Below are 16,397 nucleotides of genomic sequence, written 5' to 3' on the forward strand. Positions count from 1 at the left end.
GTTTGCCCCTTCCTGCAGGACGAGTTCGGCTACAACGCTGAGACGCAGAAGCTTTTGTGCAGAAACGGCGAGTCCCTACTGGGCGCCATCAGCTTCTTTGTGTCCAGTGTGGACACGCTGGTCAACAAAACCATGGAGGACACGCTGATGACCATCAAGCACTATGAAAATGCAAGGTGCTCCAGGGTTGCGCAATATGGACGATATAGGTCAGGGGGTCCAACTTAGGACTCACTGGCGTCGTCAGTTTGGCCCGTGACACGTTATAAAAAGCAATCTTTTTCTTTTTTTTTTCTTTTTTTTTGTAATTATGGGCCTGCTGCAATTCAAGCAGCTCATATTATTATTCCTCATACTTCAACTTTTATTATTATAGTTCTGCACGTTTCTCTTACAGTTAAAATGAGGAGCCTGTTTTGAAATTATTATTATTATCATGATATATGGTGATGTATATCGTTATTGCAAAAGGCTACAATACATATCGCCATACAGATTTTAGGCCGTATCGCCCAAAGTAGAACAGGCTGTGGAAATACATTTACCCTGTCCCTTTTTGTATGTCCAGATTGGAGTTTGATGCCTACCGGTCCGATCTGGAAGAGCTGAGTCTGGGTCCGAGGGACAGCGCGGCAGTTGTGCGCATGGAGATGGCCCAACACGAGTACCAGGTCCACAGGGACAAATATGAGCGGCTGCGGAGCGACGTCACCATCAAGCTCAAATTTTTGGATGAAAACAAGGTTTGTATTGAAAAAAAAAAAGACACTAACCTTATGTCCCCTTAGGTCAGTACTTTTTAGAGCAGGGGTGTCCAAACTACGGCCTACGGGCCAAGTGTGACCCACCAGAGTCTACAGTTTGGCCCGCGAGATGTCACAAGTTTATATATGTTTATATAAGTAAAAAAAATATGTATATATTTATGTATGTATATGTATATATAAAGATATATGTATGTATATTAGTATATATGTATATTTGTATATATGTATGTCACAAGTTTATTTGTGTTTACATAAGTATATATATATATATATATATATATATATATATATATATATATATATATATATTTATGTATGTATATATGTATGTATGTATATGTATATATATATACACATATATGTATGTATATACACAAGTATATATGTATATTAGTATATATGTGTATTAGTATAAATGTATATGTATGTCACAAGTTAATTTGTCTTTACATGAGTATAAATATATATATATATTTATGTATGTATGTGTATATATGTATATATACGTGTATGTATTTATATATGTATATTAGTGTATATATATGTATATCACAAGTGTATTTATGTTTATATAAGTACAAATATGTAAATATATTTATGTATATATTTGTATATATATGTATGTGTGTGTGTATATGTATATTATAATATATGTACATATGTGTATATATGTCTGTATATATGTATGAACTGTATATGTATGCATATGTGTATATGTATATATACGTGTATATATTTATATTTGCATATACGTATATTAGTATACATGTATGTCACAAGTGTATTTATGTTTATGTAAGTATAAATATGTATATATATATATATGTGTGTGTGTATATATATATATATATATATTTATCTATATATGTATATTAAAATATATGTACATGTGTGTATATATATATATGTATATATATAAATGTACTGTATATGTATGCATGTGCATATATATGTGTATTTATATATGTGTGTATGTATGCATATTTATGTGTGTATATATATATATGTGTGTGTGTATATACAGTATATATGTATATATATATATGGATATGTATATGTGTGTATATATATATATATATATATGTATGTATGTATATATGTGTGTGTATATACAGTATATATGTATATATATATATATATATATATATATATGGATATGTATATGTGTGTATATATATATGTGTGTGTGTTTGTGTGCGTGCGTTTTGAACTGATACTGTACCAATTCCTGGTACACTCTGTGTTGAATCGCCATGTAATACCACTAATGCTAATAAGTAGCATGTAAATGTCCAGTGTAATTTAGCATCATTAAGCTGGCACATTTTGAAAAAAGCAGAGCCTTACTTTTAAGCGCTTTCTGACATCTTTTTTGGCATGTAAAATTCTAAAGATGACCTGGAGGCAGTCTGCTATGAGTACGATTGTTTATCTGCCAAGTACTTGAGTCGATGCCGAGTATGCCACCTGACGTGATGTCCATGTGCCAGTACCTATAAAATTATCAAATTCAGTACCCAATTCTCAACTGATTATTAAACAGTTGCTCTTGTAAGTCAGAATCAGGGGATTCTGACTTACGAGTCAAGGGACAAGCTCCCAATTCTAACACATTGTGCACTTTTTGATAAAAGCATGAAACTTCTAGCGTAGTTAGTATATACCAGGGGTCACCAGCGCGGTGCCCGCGTGCACCAGGTGGCCCGTAAGGACCAGATGAGTAGCCCGCTGGCCTGTTCTAAAAATAGCTCAAATAGCAGCACTTACCAGTGAGCTGCCTCTATTTTTTAAATGGTATTTATATATTAGCAAGCTAATAATGCTCGACATTTTTAATTCAAGAGAGACAAAACTCAAATAGAATTTGAAAATCCAAGAAAATATTTTAAAGATTTGGTCTTCACTTGTTTAAATAAATGTATTCTTTTTTTTTTTTACTTTGCTTCTTATAACATTCAGAAAGACAATTTTAGAGAAAAAATACAACCTTAAAAATAATTTTAGGATTTTTAAACACATATACCTTTTTACCTTTTAAATTCCTTCCTCTTCTTTCCTGACAATTTAAATCAATGTTCAAGTATTATTTTTTTATTGTAAAGAATAATAAATACACTTTAATTTAATTCTTCATTTTAGCTTCTGTTTTTTTGATGAAGAATATTTGTGAAATATTTCTTCAAACTTATGATTAAAATAAAATAAAAATATTCTGGCAAATCTAGAAAATCTGTAGAATCAAATTTAAATCTTATTTCAAAGTCTTTTGAATTTCTTTTAAAAAATTTGTTCTGGAAAATCAAGAAGAAATAATTATTTGTTTTTGTTAGAAATATAGCTTGGTCCAATTTGTTATATATTTTAACAAAGTGCAGATTGGATTTTAACCTATTCAAAACATGTCATCAAAATTCTAAAATAAATCTTAATAAGGAAAAATGACTAATGATGTTCCATAAATTCTTTTTTTTTTTTTTTTTTTCAAAAAGATTCGAATTAGCTATTTTTTCTCTTCATTTTTTTCGGTTGAATTTTGAATCTTAAAGAGTCGAAATTGAAGATAAACTATGTTTCAAAATTTTATTTTCATTTTCTCCTCTTTTAAACCGTTCAATTAAGTGTTTTTTTCATCATTTATTCTCTACAAAAAACTTTCCGTAAAAGGAAAGAAAATGTACGACGGGATGACAGACAGAAATACCCATTTTTTATATATATACAGTATATAGATTTATTTATTAAAGGTAAATTGAGCAAATTGGCTATTTCTGGCAATTTACTTAAGTGTGTATCACACTGGTAGCCTTTCACATTAATCAGTACCCAAAAAGTAGCTATTGGTTTCAAAAAGGTTGGTGACACCTGGTATATACCATAATGATTATTTTCAAATGTGAAGGGAAGTCAGATTTGACCTATGAGGACCATGAGAGGTCAAATTCCCAGATGGCCGCGAGTCCACCAGGTCTTATGTTCAAACATGCTTACATTTGGAAACTTATTAGTGAAAAAACCATGCAATGTGTCATTTTCTACTAAATTGGGGATGCCCATTCATTTGGTGATACTTGTGAGACCACCAGAATTAAAGAAAATGCACTCAGGTCAAAGTCAAGGTAAACATTTACAAAAAAATAAGCAGTTGACATCTGGAAATGGACACCTAATAGTGTCACTGTGGCAAATTGTGTTATTTTGTGTGTGTTGTGTGTGGGATGTGGTGACATTATGTATTGTATAGAGATATTCTCGTTTTTTCTTTTTAAATGAAGGTCATCGCATGACAACATCTTTTAAAATGTTTATGTCTGTTTGTGTGGTCTGAAAATATAGAAAGTAAATACAATATATATTACAAACATAGGCTAAATTAGAGGGATGAGCAATATGATTTCTAAATATGCTTAAAATTGCAGATGAATGTAAGGTTGTATTGGCTATAAGCATTATTACAACAACAAACATAACCTGAGTTGCAAACTATGCATGACAAACGAAAATATCCATAATTATATTCATACAGGCATTAAAATCACACTGCAATGCGAACCCACTGACAAAGTATACACTGTAGCAACCGTTTTCTAGCAACCACTACTTAGCCACTTTATTTGCTGTGTAATCAAGAGTTCTGGTAATAAAATATACCAAAAGTATCACCAATTGATTGATTGATTGATTGATACTTTTATTAGTAGATTGCACAGTTCAGTACATATTCCGTACAATTGACCACTAAATGGTAACACCCGAATACGTTTTTCAACTTGTTTAAGTCGGGGTCCACGTTAATCAATTCATGGTATTGAATGTTATTTAATAGTTATGCTAGAAGTTTCATGCTTTTATCAGAAAGTGCACAATACGTTTGGTTAGCCGCTGTACTAACAAAGTTAAGTTAAAGATTATCACACACACTAGGTGTGGTGAGATGTGTCCTCTGCATTTCACCTATCCCCTTGTTCACCCCCTGAGAGGTGAGGAGAGCAGTGAGAAGCAGCGCCCGGGAATCATTTTAGGTGATTTAACCCCCAATTCCAACCCTTGATACTGAGTGCCAAGCAGGAAAGTAATGGGTCCCATTTTTGTAGTCTTTGGTCTGACTCGGCCGGGGTTTCAACTCACGACCTACCAATCTGACCACTAGGCCATTGAGTAGTAGTAACAAGGGAGCTAGAGTAGCTGAGCTAGCACAAGTTTAGCTTTCGTACCTTTTTAATCAGATGTATCAATCATTCACGGTCATTGTCCCAAAAAAGTAAGAACCCTATTGATTTAGAATTGCATCCAACTCAAGATAAAGGTTGTGGTCAAGGGTCATATTGACACATGTTTCTTGTCCATTAGGTCACCATTTTTCAACCATCTGTGTATTTCATTAAAGAGTCTGTTTGCTAGCTGTAGTAGAATGCACTAAACATTAAATCCCGCCCTCTCTAGGCTTTCAGCACGCAATGAGGAAACTGTGCCTGTGCTTCACACGTACTAGAACATTATCTCCTAATTAACGAGCGATCTAGTCAGCTACTGCATCACCGAATGTATACTTTGTCATAACATGACTGCTCATTGTTAGTTGCTTCTGTGGGACGCCAAATACATACATACAAACGATGTGGGGCAATCACCTTACACAATGTGGCATTACATCATAAACGATGTGGGGAGACCACCTTGAACGATGTGACATGACACTTTAAACGATGTGGCATGACACCTTAAACAATGTGGCATGATATCTTAAACGATATTGCATGACACCTTAAATGATGTGGAGCGACCACCTTTAACGATGTGGGGCGATCACCTTTAATGATGTGGCATGACACCTTAAACAATGTGGCATGATATCTTAAACGATATTGCATGACACCTTAAATGATGTGGAGCGACCACCTTAAACGATGTGGGGCGATCACCTTTAATGATGTGGCATGACACCTTAAACGATGTGGAGCCACCACCTTAAACGATGTGGGGCGACCACCTTAAACGATGTAGGATGACACCTTATATGATGTGGTGCGACAACCTTAAACGATGTGGGGCAATCACCTTTAATGATGTGGCATGACACCTTAAACGATGTGGAGCCACCACCTTAAACGATGTGGGGCGACCACCTTAAACAATGTAGGATGACACCTTAAACGATGTGGTGCGACAACCTTAAACGATGCGGGGCGATCACCTTTAATGACGTGGTATGACACCTTAAATGATGTGGAGCCACCACCTTAAACGATGTGGGGCGACCACCTTAAACGATGTAGGATGACACCTTAAACGATGTGGTGCGACAACCTTAAACGATGTGGGGCAATCACCTTTAATGATGTGGCATGACACCTTAAACGATGTGAGGCGACCACCTTGAACAATGTGACAAAACACTTTAAACAATGTGGCATGACACCTTAAACAATGTGGCATGATATCTTAAACAATGTTGCATGACACCTTAAATGATGTGGAGCGACCACCTGAAACGATGTGGAACGATCACCTTTAATGATGTGGCATGACACCTTAAACGATGTGGAGCCACCACCTTAAACGATGTGGGGTGACCACCTTAAACGATGTAGGATGACACCTTAAATGATGGCGGGCGACCACCTTAAATGTTGTGGGGCGACTACCTTAAACGATGTGGTATGACACCTTAAATGATGTGGGGTGATCACCTTTAATGATGTAGCATGACACCTTAAACGATGTGGGGCGACCAGCTTGAACGATGTGACATGACACCTTAAACAATGTGGCGCGACCACCTTAAACGATGTGGGGCCAACACCTTGAACGGTGTGACATGACACCTTAAACGATGTGGCATGACACGTTCAACAATGTGGAACGACCACCTTGAACGATGTGACTTGATACCTTAAACGATGTGGCATGACACCTTAAACAATGTTGCATGACACCTTAAACAATGCGGGTTGACCACCTTAAACAATGTGGTATGACACCTTAAATTATGTGGGGCGATCCCCTTTAATTATGTGGCATGACACCTTAAACGATGTGGAGCGACCATCTTAAACGATGTGTGGCGACCACCTTAAACAATGTTGGGCAACCACCTTAAACAATGTAGGATGACACCTAAATGATGTCGGGCGACCACCTTAAATGTTGTGGGGCGACTGTCTTAAACGATGTGGTATGACACCTTAAATGATGTGGGGTGATCACCTTTAATAATGTGGCATGACACCTTAAACAATGTGTCTTGATACCTTAAACGATGTTGCATGACACCTTAAATGATGTGGTGCGACAACCTTAAACGATGTGGGGCAATCACCTTTAATGATGTGGCATGACACCTTAACGATGTGGGGTGACCACCTTAAACGATGTAGGATGACACATTAAAGGATGTCGGGCGACCACCTTAAATGTTGTGGGGCGACTACCTTAAACGATGTCGTATGACACCTTAGATGATGTAGGGTGATCACCTTTAATGATGTGGCATGACACCTTAAACGATGTGGGGCGACCAGCTTGAACGATGTGACATGACACCTTAAACGACGTGGCGCGACCACCTTAAAAGATGTGGGGCCACCACCTTGAACGGTATGACATGACACCTTGAACGATGTGGCATGACAGCTTAAATGATGTGGGACGACCACCTTGAACGATGTGACATGACACTTTAAACGATCTGGGGCGACCACCTTGAACGATGTGGCATGACACCTTAAACGAAGTTGGGTGACCACCTTAAACGATGAGGTATGACACCTTAAACGATGTGGAGCGACCACCTTAAACGAAGTGGCATAATACCTTAAATTATGTGGTATGACACCTTAAAATTTAAGGTGTCATACCACATCATTAAAGGTGATCGCCCCACATCGTTTAAGGCTTAAACGATGTGGGGCGATCACATCGTTTAAGCCTTGAACGATGTGGGGCGACCAACTTGAACGATGTGACCTGACACCTTAAACGATGTGGCATAACACCTTAAACGATATGGGGTGTCCACCTTAGACGATGTGGCATAATACCTTAAACGATGTGGCGCAACCACCTTAAAGATGTGGCATGACACCTTAACGATGTGGGGTGACCACCTTAAACGATGTAGGATGACACCTTAAATGATGTCTGGCAACCACCTTAAATGTTGTGGGGCGACTACCTTAAACGATGTGGTATGACACCTTAAAGGATGTGGGGTGATCACCTTTAATGATGTGGCATGACACCTTAAACGATGTGGGGCGACCAGCTTGAACGATGTGACATGACACCTTATACGATGTGGAGCGACCACCTTAAACGATGTGGGGCCACCACCTTGAATGGTGTGACATGACACCTTAAACAATGTGGCATGACACCTTAAACGATGTGGGACGACCACTTTAAACGATGTGACATGACACTTTAAACGATGTGGGGCGACCACCTTGAACAATGTGACATGACACCTTAAACGATGTTGGGTGACCACCTTAAATGATGTGGCATGACACCTTAAACGATGTGGGGCGACCAACTTGAACGATGTGACCTGACACCTTAAACGATGTGGCATAGCACCTTAAACGATGTGGGGTGACCACCTTAGACGATGTGGCATAATACCTTAAACGATGTGGGGCAACCCCCTTAAAGATGTGGCATGACACCTTAACGATGTGGGGTGACCACCTTAAACGATGTAGGATGACACCTTAAATGATGTCGGGCGACCACCTTAAATGTTGTGGGGCGACTACCTTAAACGATGTGGTATGACACCTTAAATGATGTAGGGTGATCACCTTTAATGATGTGGCATGACACCTTAAACGATGTGGGGCGACCAGCTTGAACGATGTGACATGACATCTTATACGATGTGGAGCGACCACCTTAAACGATGTGGGGCCACCACCTTGAACGGTGTGACATGACACCTTAAACAATGTGGCATGACACCTTAAACGATGTGGGACGACCACTTTAAACGATGTGACATGACACTTTAAACGATCTGGGGCGACCACCTTGAACGATGTGACATGACACCTTAAACGATGTTGGGTGATCACCTTAAATGATGTGGCATGACACCTTAAACAATGTTGCATGACACCTTAAACAATGTTGCATGACACCTTAAACCATGCAGGGTGACCACCTTAAACGATGTGGTATGACACCTTAAACTATGTGGGGCGATCCCCTTTAATTATGTGGCATGACACCTTAAACGATGTGGAGCGACCACCGTAAACGATGTGGCATAACACCTTAAATGGTGTGATATGACACCTTAAAATTTAATGTGTCATACCACATCATTAAAGGTGATCGCCCCACATTGTTTAAGGCTTAAATGATGTGGGGCGATCAGATCGTTTAAGCTTTGAACGATGTGAGACGATCACCTTTAATGATGTGGCATGACACCTTAAACGATGTGGGGCGACCAACTTGAACAATGTGACCTGACACCTTAAACGATGTGGCATGACACCTTAAACGATGTGGGGTGACCACCTTAGACGATGTGGCATAATACCTTAAACGATGAGGGGCAACCACCTTAAGCGATGTGGCATGACACCTTAAACGATGTGGGGCGACCACCATAAACGATGTTGGGTGACCACCTTAAATGATGTGGCATGACACCTTAAACAATGTGTCATGACCACTCTAAACGATGTGGAGCAACCACCTTAAACGATGTGGGGCAACCACCCTAAACGATGTGGCATGACACCTTAAACAATGTTGGGTGACCTCCCTAAACGATGTGGCATGACACCTTCAACAATGTGGAGTGACCACCCTAAACGATGTGGCATGACACCTTAAACGATGTGGGGTGACCACCTTGAATGATGTGACATGACACCTTAAACGATGTGGGGCGACCACCTTAAACGATGTGGCATGACACCTATACAATGTGGGGCGACCACCTTATACAATGTGGCATAACACCTTAAACGATGTAACATGACACCTTAAAGGATGTGGCTTGCTGTAAACTCAGTTGTTGTGTGTAACTTGTGCTGACACCGTGTGCAGGTGAAGGTGATGCACAAGCAGCTGCTGCTCTTCCACAACGCCATCTCAGCCTACTTCGCCGGCAACCAGCAGCAGCTGGAACAAACTCTGGTCCAGTTCAACGTCAAGTTGAAGCCTCCGGGCTCAGACAAGCCCTCCTGGCTGGAGGAGCAGTGACGAGGACGTGGTGGGATGGCAGAGGACAGCCTTTTAGTGGATGATGTTACCGCTGCAAGTATTTGTTTGTTACCTTTTAGCCTGTTTATGTAACACATGTACAGTACCCACCTGCAGTGAGGCACAGTGGAACCTCCATTTACAAACGTTTTGCCAAACATGTCTCGGTGTCCGAAGGCTTCATTTATTCTTTCATTTTGGGGACGTCCCTTCTTGTGCAGTACAGTACACACAGGGCACGGCCATTTTGGAGAGGCGTAGCCCCCGACGTCTCATCCTGTTTACACACTCTTTTCTCGCCGTTCACCAAGTTTGTGTTACGGTTCAGACTCCTGCCCGCGCCACTCATCCATCTGTGCGCACCTCGGGACACGCCCACAGGCGCACACATCCAGGAACCAGCAGCGCGCGTCTCCGCCCTGCAGCAGGCGCCAGCTACAATCAATCACCGGCAATCGTCACACCTGACGGTAATGACAGAGCTGCCTTCATAGGCTCAGACAACCTGCCATCGCTCGCCGGAGTATAGCCTTCCATCCCTTTTCAGTGGAATTGCGAAGCAGGTATGTTGGTAGAGGTAAGTGCATGGAGGGGTGCAGCCAACTTACTAAAGTCTTTAATGAAGCGTCTGTAGAATCCGGCAAACCCCAGGAAGCGTCGCAGCTCAGGGGTTGTGGGTTGAGGCCATTCTACAACCACCTTCACCTTCTAGGGGTCAGCCTTGATATGTCCTTTCTCAATAACAAAAACCCAGGAAATCAACAGATGAGGAATGAAATTCACATTTTTCATCCTTGACGAAGAGACTGTTCTCCAGTAGTTGTTTACCTGGACGACATTCTGATTTTCTCCAAAGACCCTCTGGAACATCAAGAACACGTCCGTCTCATCCTTCAAAGCTTACTGGAGAACCGTCTCTTCGTCAAGGCTGAAAAATGTGAGTTTCATTCCTCATCTGTTGATTTGATCAAGTACGCACCAATGGATAAGTGGCGCTGGCAGGAGTCTGAACCGTAACAATTTGATCTATTTTGTTACTCAATATGGGCCCAAAAAGGCCAAGAAACCAGCCTGGTAAAAGGGACGGAATTGCTGTGGACTTAGACTTATGGAAGAAAGGGAACCTTCTCCGCCTCGTGACGGCACCTTGTGTCTTTTTGTAGGTTCAATGCCACATTCTCTGACAGCAAGGTAAAAAGGTTTTTATATTTGTTATTATTATTGTAGCTACATGGTTAACGTTTTTGAGAGTACCAGGGAGACTTTCGTGTGTGCGCACACTGACAGTTTAGCTTGTCGTTGTGTTGTTTTGACAATGTTGATACATTACCTCTTATGTTAATATAATATATATATATATATATATATATATATATATATATATATATATATATATATATATATATATATATATATATATGATGAATCGCAATTCCTCTTTGTAACAATTCTTAATTAAAATCAATTGAAAATATTTATTTTTTTCATGAAACATTTTATTTTATATCAAATGTTTGAATAGAATTTGGTAAAAAAAAAAAAAAAAAAAGAACAGTCTTTTAAGTAATATAGAAATGTATCCAAGCTGTTTATCTATTTTAACGAGGAATGTAGTTAATCATAGAACTGGCACCCAATGTTATTTAAAAATATTTTTGATTTTTAATTGAAAATCATTACCCCCAAGAATTGAATCTGTGGTGCCCAAAGATTCACAGCCATATATATATATATATATACATACAAACATGGGTGTATATATATGTATGTATATATATATATATATGTATGTATATATATATATATATTCATACAAACATGTGTGTGTATATATATATATATATATATATATATATATATCCAATATTCTACCGCTTATTCCCTTTTTGGGGTCACGGGGGGCGCTGGCGCCTATCTCAGCTACAATCGGGCGGAAGGCGGGGTACACCCTGGACAAGTCGCCACCTCATCACAGGGCCAACACAGATAGACAGACAACATTCACACTCACATTCACACACAAGGGCCAATGTAGTGTTGCCAATCAACCTATCCCCAGGTGCATGTCTTTGGAAGTGGGAGGAAGCCGGAGTACCCGGAGGGAACTCACGCATTCACGGGGAGAACATGCAAAGTCCACACAGAAAGATCCCGAGCCTGGAATTTAACCCAGGACTGCAGGACCTTCGTATTGTGAGGCAGACGCACTAACCCCTCTCCACCGTGAAGCCAATATATATATATATATATATATATATATATATATATATATATATATATATATATATATATATATATACAAACGCGTGTATATATATATATATATGTATGTATATATATATACAAACGCGTGTGTATATATATATATATATATATATACATATGTCCACATATATATATATATTTATATACATATATGTATGTATGTATGTGCATATTTTTACTAAAATATGGACTAGGCTAGAACCAATTTTTCATGTTTACATTGTTTTTATGGCAAACCCTTCTTCGCTATACGAACTTTTCGATTTAAGAAGCATGTTCAAGTTTGTTAATCGAGGTTTCACTGTCAATTTGTTGGCTTTTGATATATATTTTTTTCCACATGGATGTCCACCAATTCTGTATTGTTTCGAATGTTTTACACATTTTAGATGAAGTCATGTTATCATGTTTGTAATCTTGCTTTGTGGACTGCCTGCCTCAACGGTGACGGGAGATGTATATAAAAGACTGTATATATATCTATATATAGTAGATTTATCCCACTTAGCGTACAATCTAATCAGTTGTTGGCTCAGCTTGATTGGCAGGTACAAATAGTTTATCGACTATGCCAACAATGCATCTGGCGCTGATCCATCAGAGGGTTGTAATCTCATAGAAAGATGAAAAAAGGTCAGTATTTGCTCTGCTGAATGCATTCAGAAGTACAGTTTTACTTTGTTTTATTATTTTTTTCTCTTTTTCCTATTTATTGGTGTGTGTAAGAGTATCTTTGTCTTGCAAATAAAGTCTGCTGGAATGTTTTGTTGCCTTCAACACAGGACATTTTGCATGTGTGCTGTAAGTATGTCGCCAATAATTGACTTTTATGCTCTCAGCTGATGGGGTTGAGCTGGCAGATCGGGTTAAATAATGTCTGGGAGTGTTAGAGAGTGTGTGCAGGTCAACCAGGGCCCACTTCAGGACACTTCCTGCCCACTCAGACCTTCCAGCAACTCCTCTCAGGCCTGCACAGAGTGGAAGTGAGTAGTTTGACTTCAAGCATTTTCTCTTTTATTACAATTTGTCTCATTTAAAAATACAAGAAAACTGCATATGTTAAATTATATATGATTATTTTTACTAATAATACTACACTTTGTCATCTTTCACAAAAATCTGAGATATTTATTTATATATTTTTACTTCATAATGGACCCTGAAATTACTTTTGGCCTGTTTATAAAATTAAAAATATTCAAGTGACCTGCTGTGTTTCAACTTGCGTGAACTCAGTTGCAAAATGAACTAAGCTGCAAAACTGTTCCACCACAGAGGGGCCCACTCAAATAATAACACTGAATTAATCATTTCAACCATGTTCAATAATTCTATCTAACCTACTTCAATCTAAACTATTTTACAACGTTGTCTTATGAACACATTTTGACACATAAATCTTAGGTTGAGGTCAGGCTGATTACATAAATAAGTACTGACCGAATATATTGTATAAGTTATAAATAACTGACACAAATTAAATTGACATAAAATTATTGTGTGGTAAATTTAATTATTAATGAATGTTTCTTAAATTACAAATGAAAATTGAGCTTCACCACTTTGGTCATAATTGTTGCGCTTAAGATTCCACTACAGAGGGGCCTTCTCTAACTCTAAATTATTATTCTTGATTTTAATCATATTCAATAATTAAATCTAATCTATTTAGTGTTCAACCTTGTCGAATGATATGAAATATAATTTTTTGTTTAACACATACATTTTAAGCTGAGATCAGGCTGATTAGAAAAATAAGTACTGACCTATTATATAGCATAAGTTATAAATAAATGACAAAAATTGAATTGACATACAATTATTTTGAGCTAAAATAAATTAATAATGAAAGTTTCTTAAATTAAAAATGAAATTACAGCTTCACCACTTCAGTGATAATTATTGTGCTTAGGATTCTACTACAGAGGGCCCCGGGTCCCACTGTAATGATAACACCAAATTAGTAACCTTACTTTTGATTTTAATCATATTCAATAACTATAGCTTACCTACTCTACAACCTTGCGAAATTATATAGAAGATTATTTTTTTATTTTATATAACACATTAATCCTAGACTTAGGTCAGGCTGATTAGAAAAATAAATACATAGCTAATATGTTGCGTAAGTTTTAAATAGGTGACAAAAATTAAATTTACATACAATTATTTTATGTTGAAATAAAATATCAATTAATATTTCTTATATTACAAATGAAAATACAGCTTCACCACTTCAGTCATAATTTTTGCGCTTAAGAGGGACCCGGGGCCCACTCTAACACTGAATTAGTGATCTTACTCTTGATTCTATTCATATTCAATAATTGTATCTAATCAACTTCTGTACAACTGTGTCAAAGGATATGAAAGCATGTATTAATCAGAAATATTAATTTTAAATCTTAGGCTTTGGTCAGGCTCATTAGAAGAAAAAAAACTCATGAAAGACTGAAAAAATATACATAGACAGTTATTTTGTTCCAAAATAAATGAATACTGAATGTTTCTTAAATTGCAAATGAAAATACAGCTTCACCACTGTCGTCATAATTTTTGCACTTAAGATTCCACTACAGACGGGCCCGGAGCCCACTCAAATGATAACACTGAATAAGTAACCTTACTCCTACTCATGGGTGTCAAACTCTGGCCTGCGGGCCAAATTTGGCCCGCCGTGTAATTTCATTTGGCCCTTGAGGCAATATCAAATTAACATTAGAGCTGGCCCGCGCCATTCACCGCTTATACTCATACTTGCCAACCCCCGTGATTTTCCCTGGAGACTCTCGAAGTTCAGTGCCCCTCCCGAAAATCTCCCGGGGCAACCATTCTCCCGAATTTATACCCGGACCACAATATTGGGGTCGTGTCTTAAAGGCACTGCCTTTAGCGTTCTCCACAACCTGTCGTTACGTCCGCTTTTCCTCTATACATACAGCGTGCCGGCCAAGTCACATAGTATATGCGGCTTGTACACACACACACACAAGAGAATGCAAGGCATACTTGTTCAACAGCCATACAGGTCACACTGAGGGTGGCCGTATAAACAACTTTAACACTGTTACAAATATGCGCCACACCGTGAAGTCACACCAAACAAGAATGACAAACACATTTCGGGAGAACAACCGCACCGTAACAGAACATGAACACAACAGAACAAATACCCGAAAGCCCTTGCAGCACTAACTCTTCCGGGACGGTACAATTTACACCACCGCTACCACCAAACCCCCGCCCCCCCACAATTCCGAACACCTCATTGTTGTTTTATTTTCAAATTGATTAGCTTGTGGAAAAAGTTAACGTTGATATTTACCTCAGAAGGCTGCAAATAGAAAAAAGGCATTACATTTTTCATTTAAATTTTATTTCTGTGATGTTTTTTCGTTTGTTTTTTGAAAGTTGATTTTGCACTAAGTTATATAAGCTTTGCAGTGTTAAAGCAAATCAGTGTGGCAAACTGAGCAATAATTAAAGTTTTATTCATGCACTTTCTCTTGCTACAATGTTTGATTCATTCATTATTGTTGTTTTATTTTCAAATATATTATTAGCCTGTGGAAAAAGTTTATTTTGATATTTACCTCAGAAGGCTGCAAATAGAGAAGAAGCAATACATTTTTATTTAAATTTAATTTGATATGCCATTGATATTTTTTTAATTATTATTATTACCATTTGAAATTGATTTTGCATGTCACCATAAAGTTATATAGGTCTTGCTTGTTCAATATTCAATGAAAAATGTGTTTGGGTCCCTATTAAAAGGTTAATTGGTTCAACCTTGGCCCGCGGCTTTGTTCAGTTTTAAATTTTGGCCCACTTTATATTTGAGTTTGACACCCCTGCTCTTACTGTATTTTAATCATACTCATTAATTATATTTAACCTACTTTACAACCTTGTCAAATTATATGAAAGATATTTTTTTGTTAAACATAAATCTTAGGCTTAGGTTAGGCTGATTAGAAAAATAAGTAATGAATTAATATATTGTATAAGTTATGAATAACTACCCAAAAATACATTGGCATACAATTATTTTGTGCTAAAACAAATTAATAAAGAATGTTTCTTAAATTACAAATGAAAATACACCTTCACCACTTTTGTCATAATTTTTGCGCTTAAGATTCAACTACA

At 37.7% G+C, this 16,397-nt stretch overlaps 1 protein-coding gene across 4 annotated transcripts in view; it reads left to right on the forward strand.

Moving 5' to 3' along the window:
• LOC133537054 (arfaptin-2-like) overlaps window positions 1–11,321 on the forward strand; it is a 28,366-nt gene extending 17,045 nt beyond the window's left edge. For all 4 annotated transcript variants that reach the window (XM_061877892.1, XM_061877893.1, XM_061877894.1 and 1 more), the window contains 3 exons: window positions 19–176; window positions 569–743; window positions 9,825–11,321. In XM_061877892.1, the coding sequence (XP_061733876.1) occupies window positions 19–176; window positions 569–743; window positions 9,825–9,980 (489 nt within the window). In that variant the 3' untranslated portion in view covers window positions 9,981–11,321. The remainder of the gene's footprint in view (window positions 1–18; window positions 177–568; window positions 744–9,824) is intronic.
• Window positions 11,322–16,397: the final 5,076 nt, after the last annotated feature.

Source organism: Nerophis ophidion, linkage group LG18, assembly GCF_033978795.1.
Source record: "Nerophis ophidion isolate RoL-2023_Sa linkage group LG18, RoL_Noph_v1.0, whole genome shotgun sequence".
NCBI classification, from domain to species: domain Eukaryota; kingdom Metazoa; phylum Chordata; class Actinopteri; order Syngnathiformes; family Syngnathidae; genus Nerophis; species Nerophis ophidion.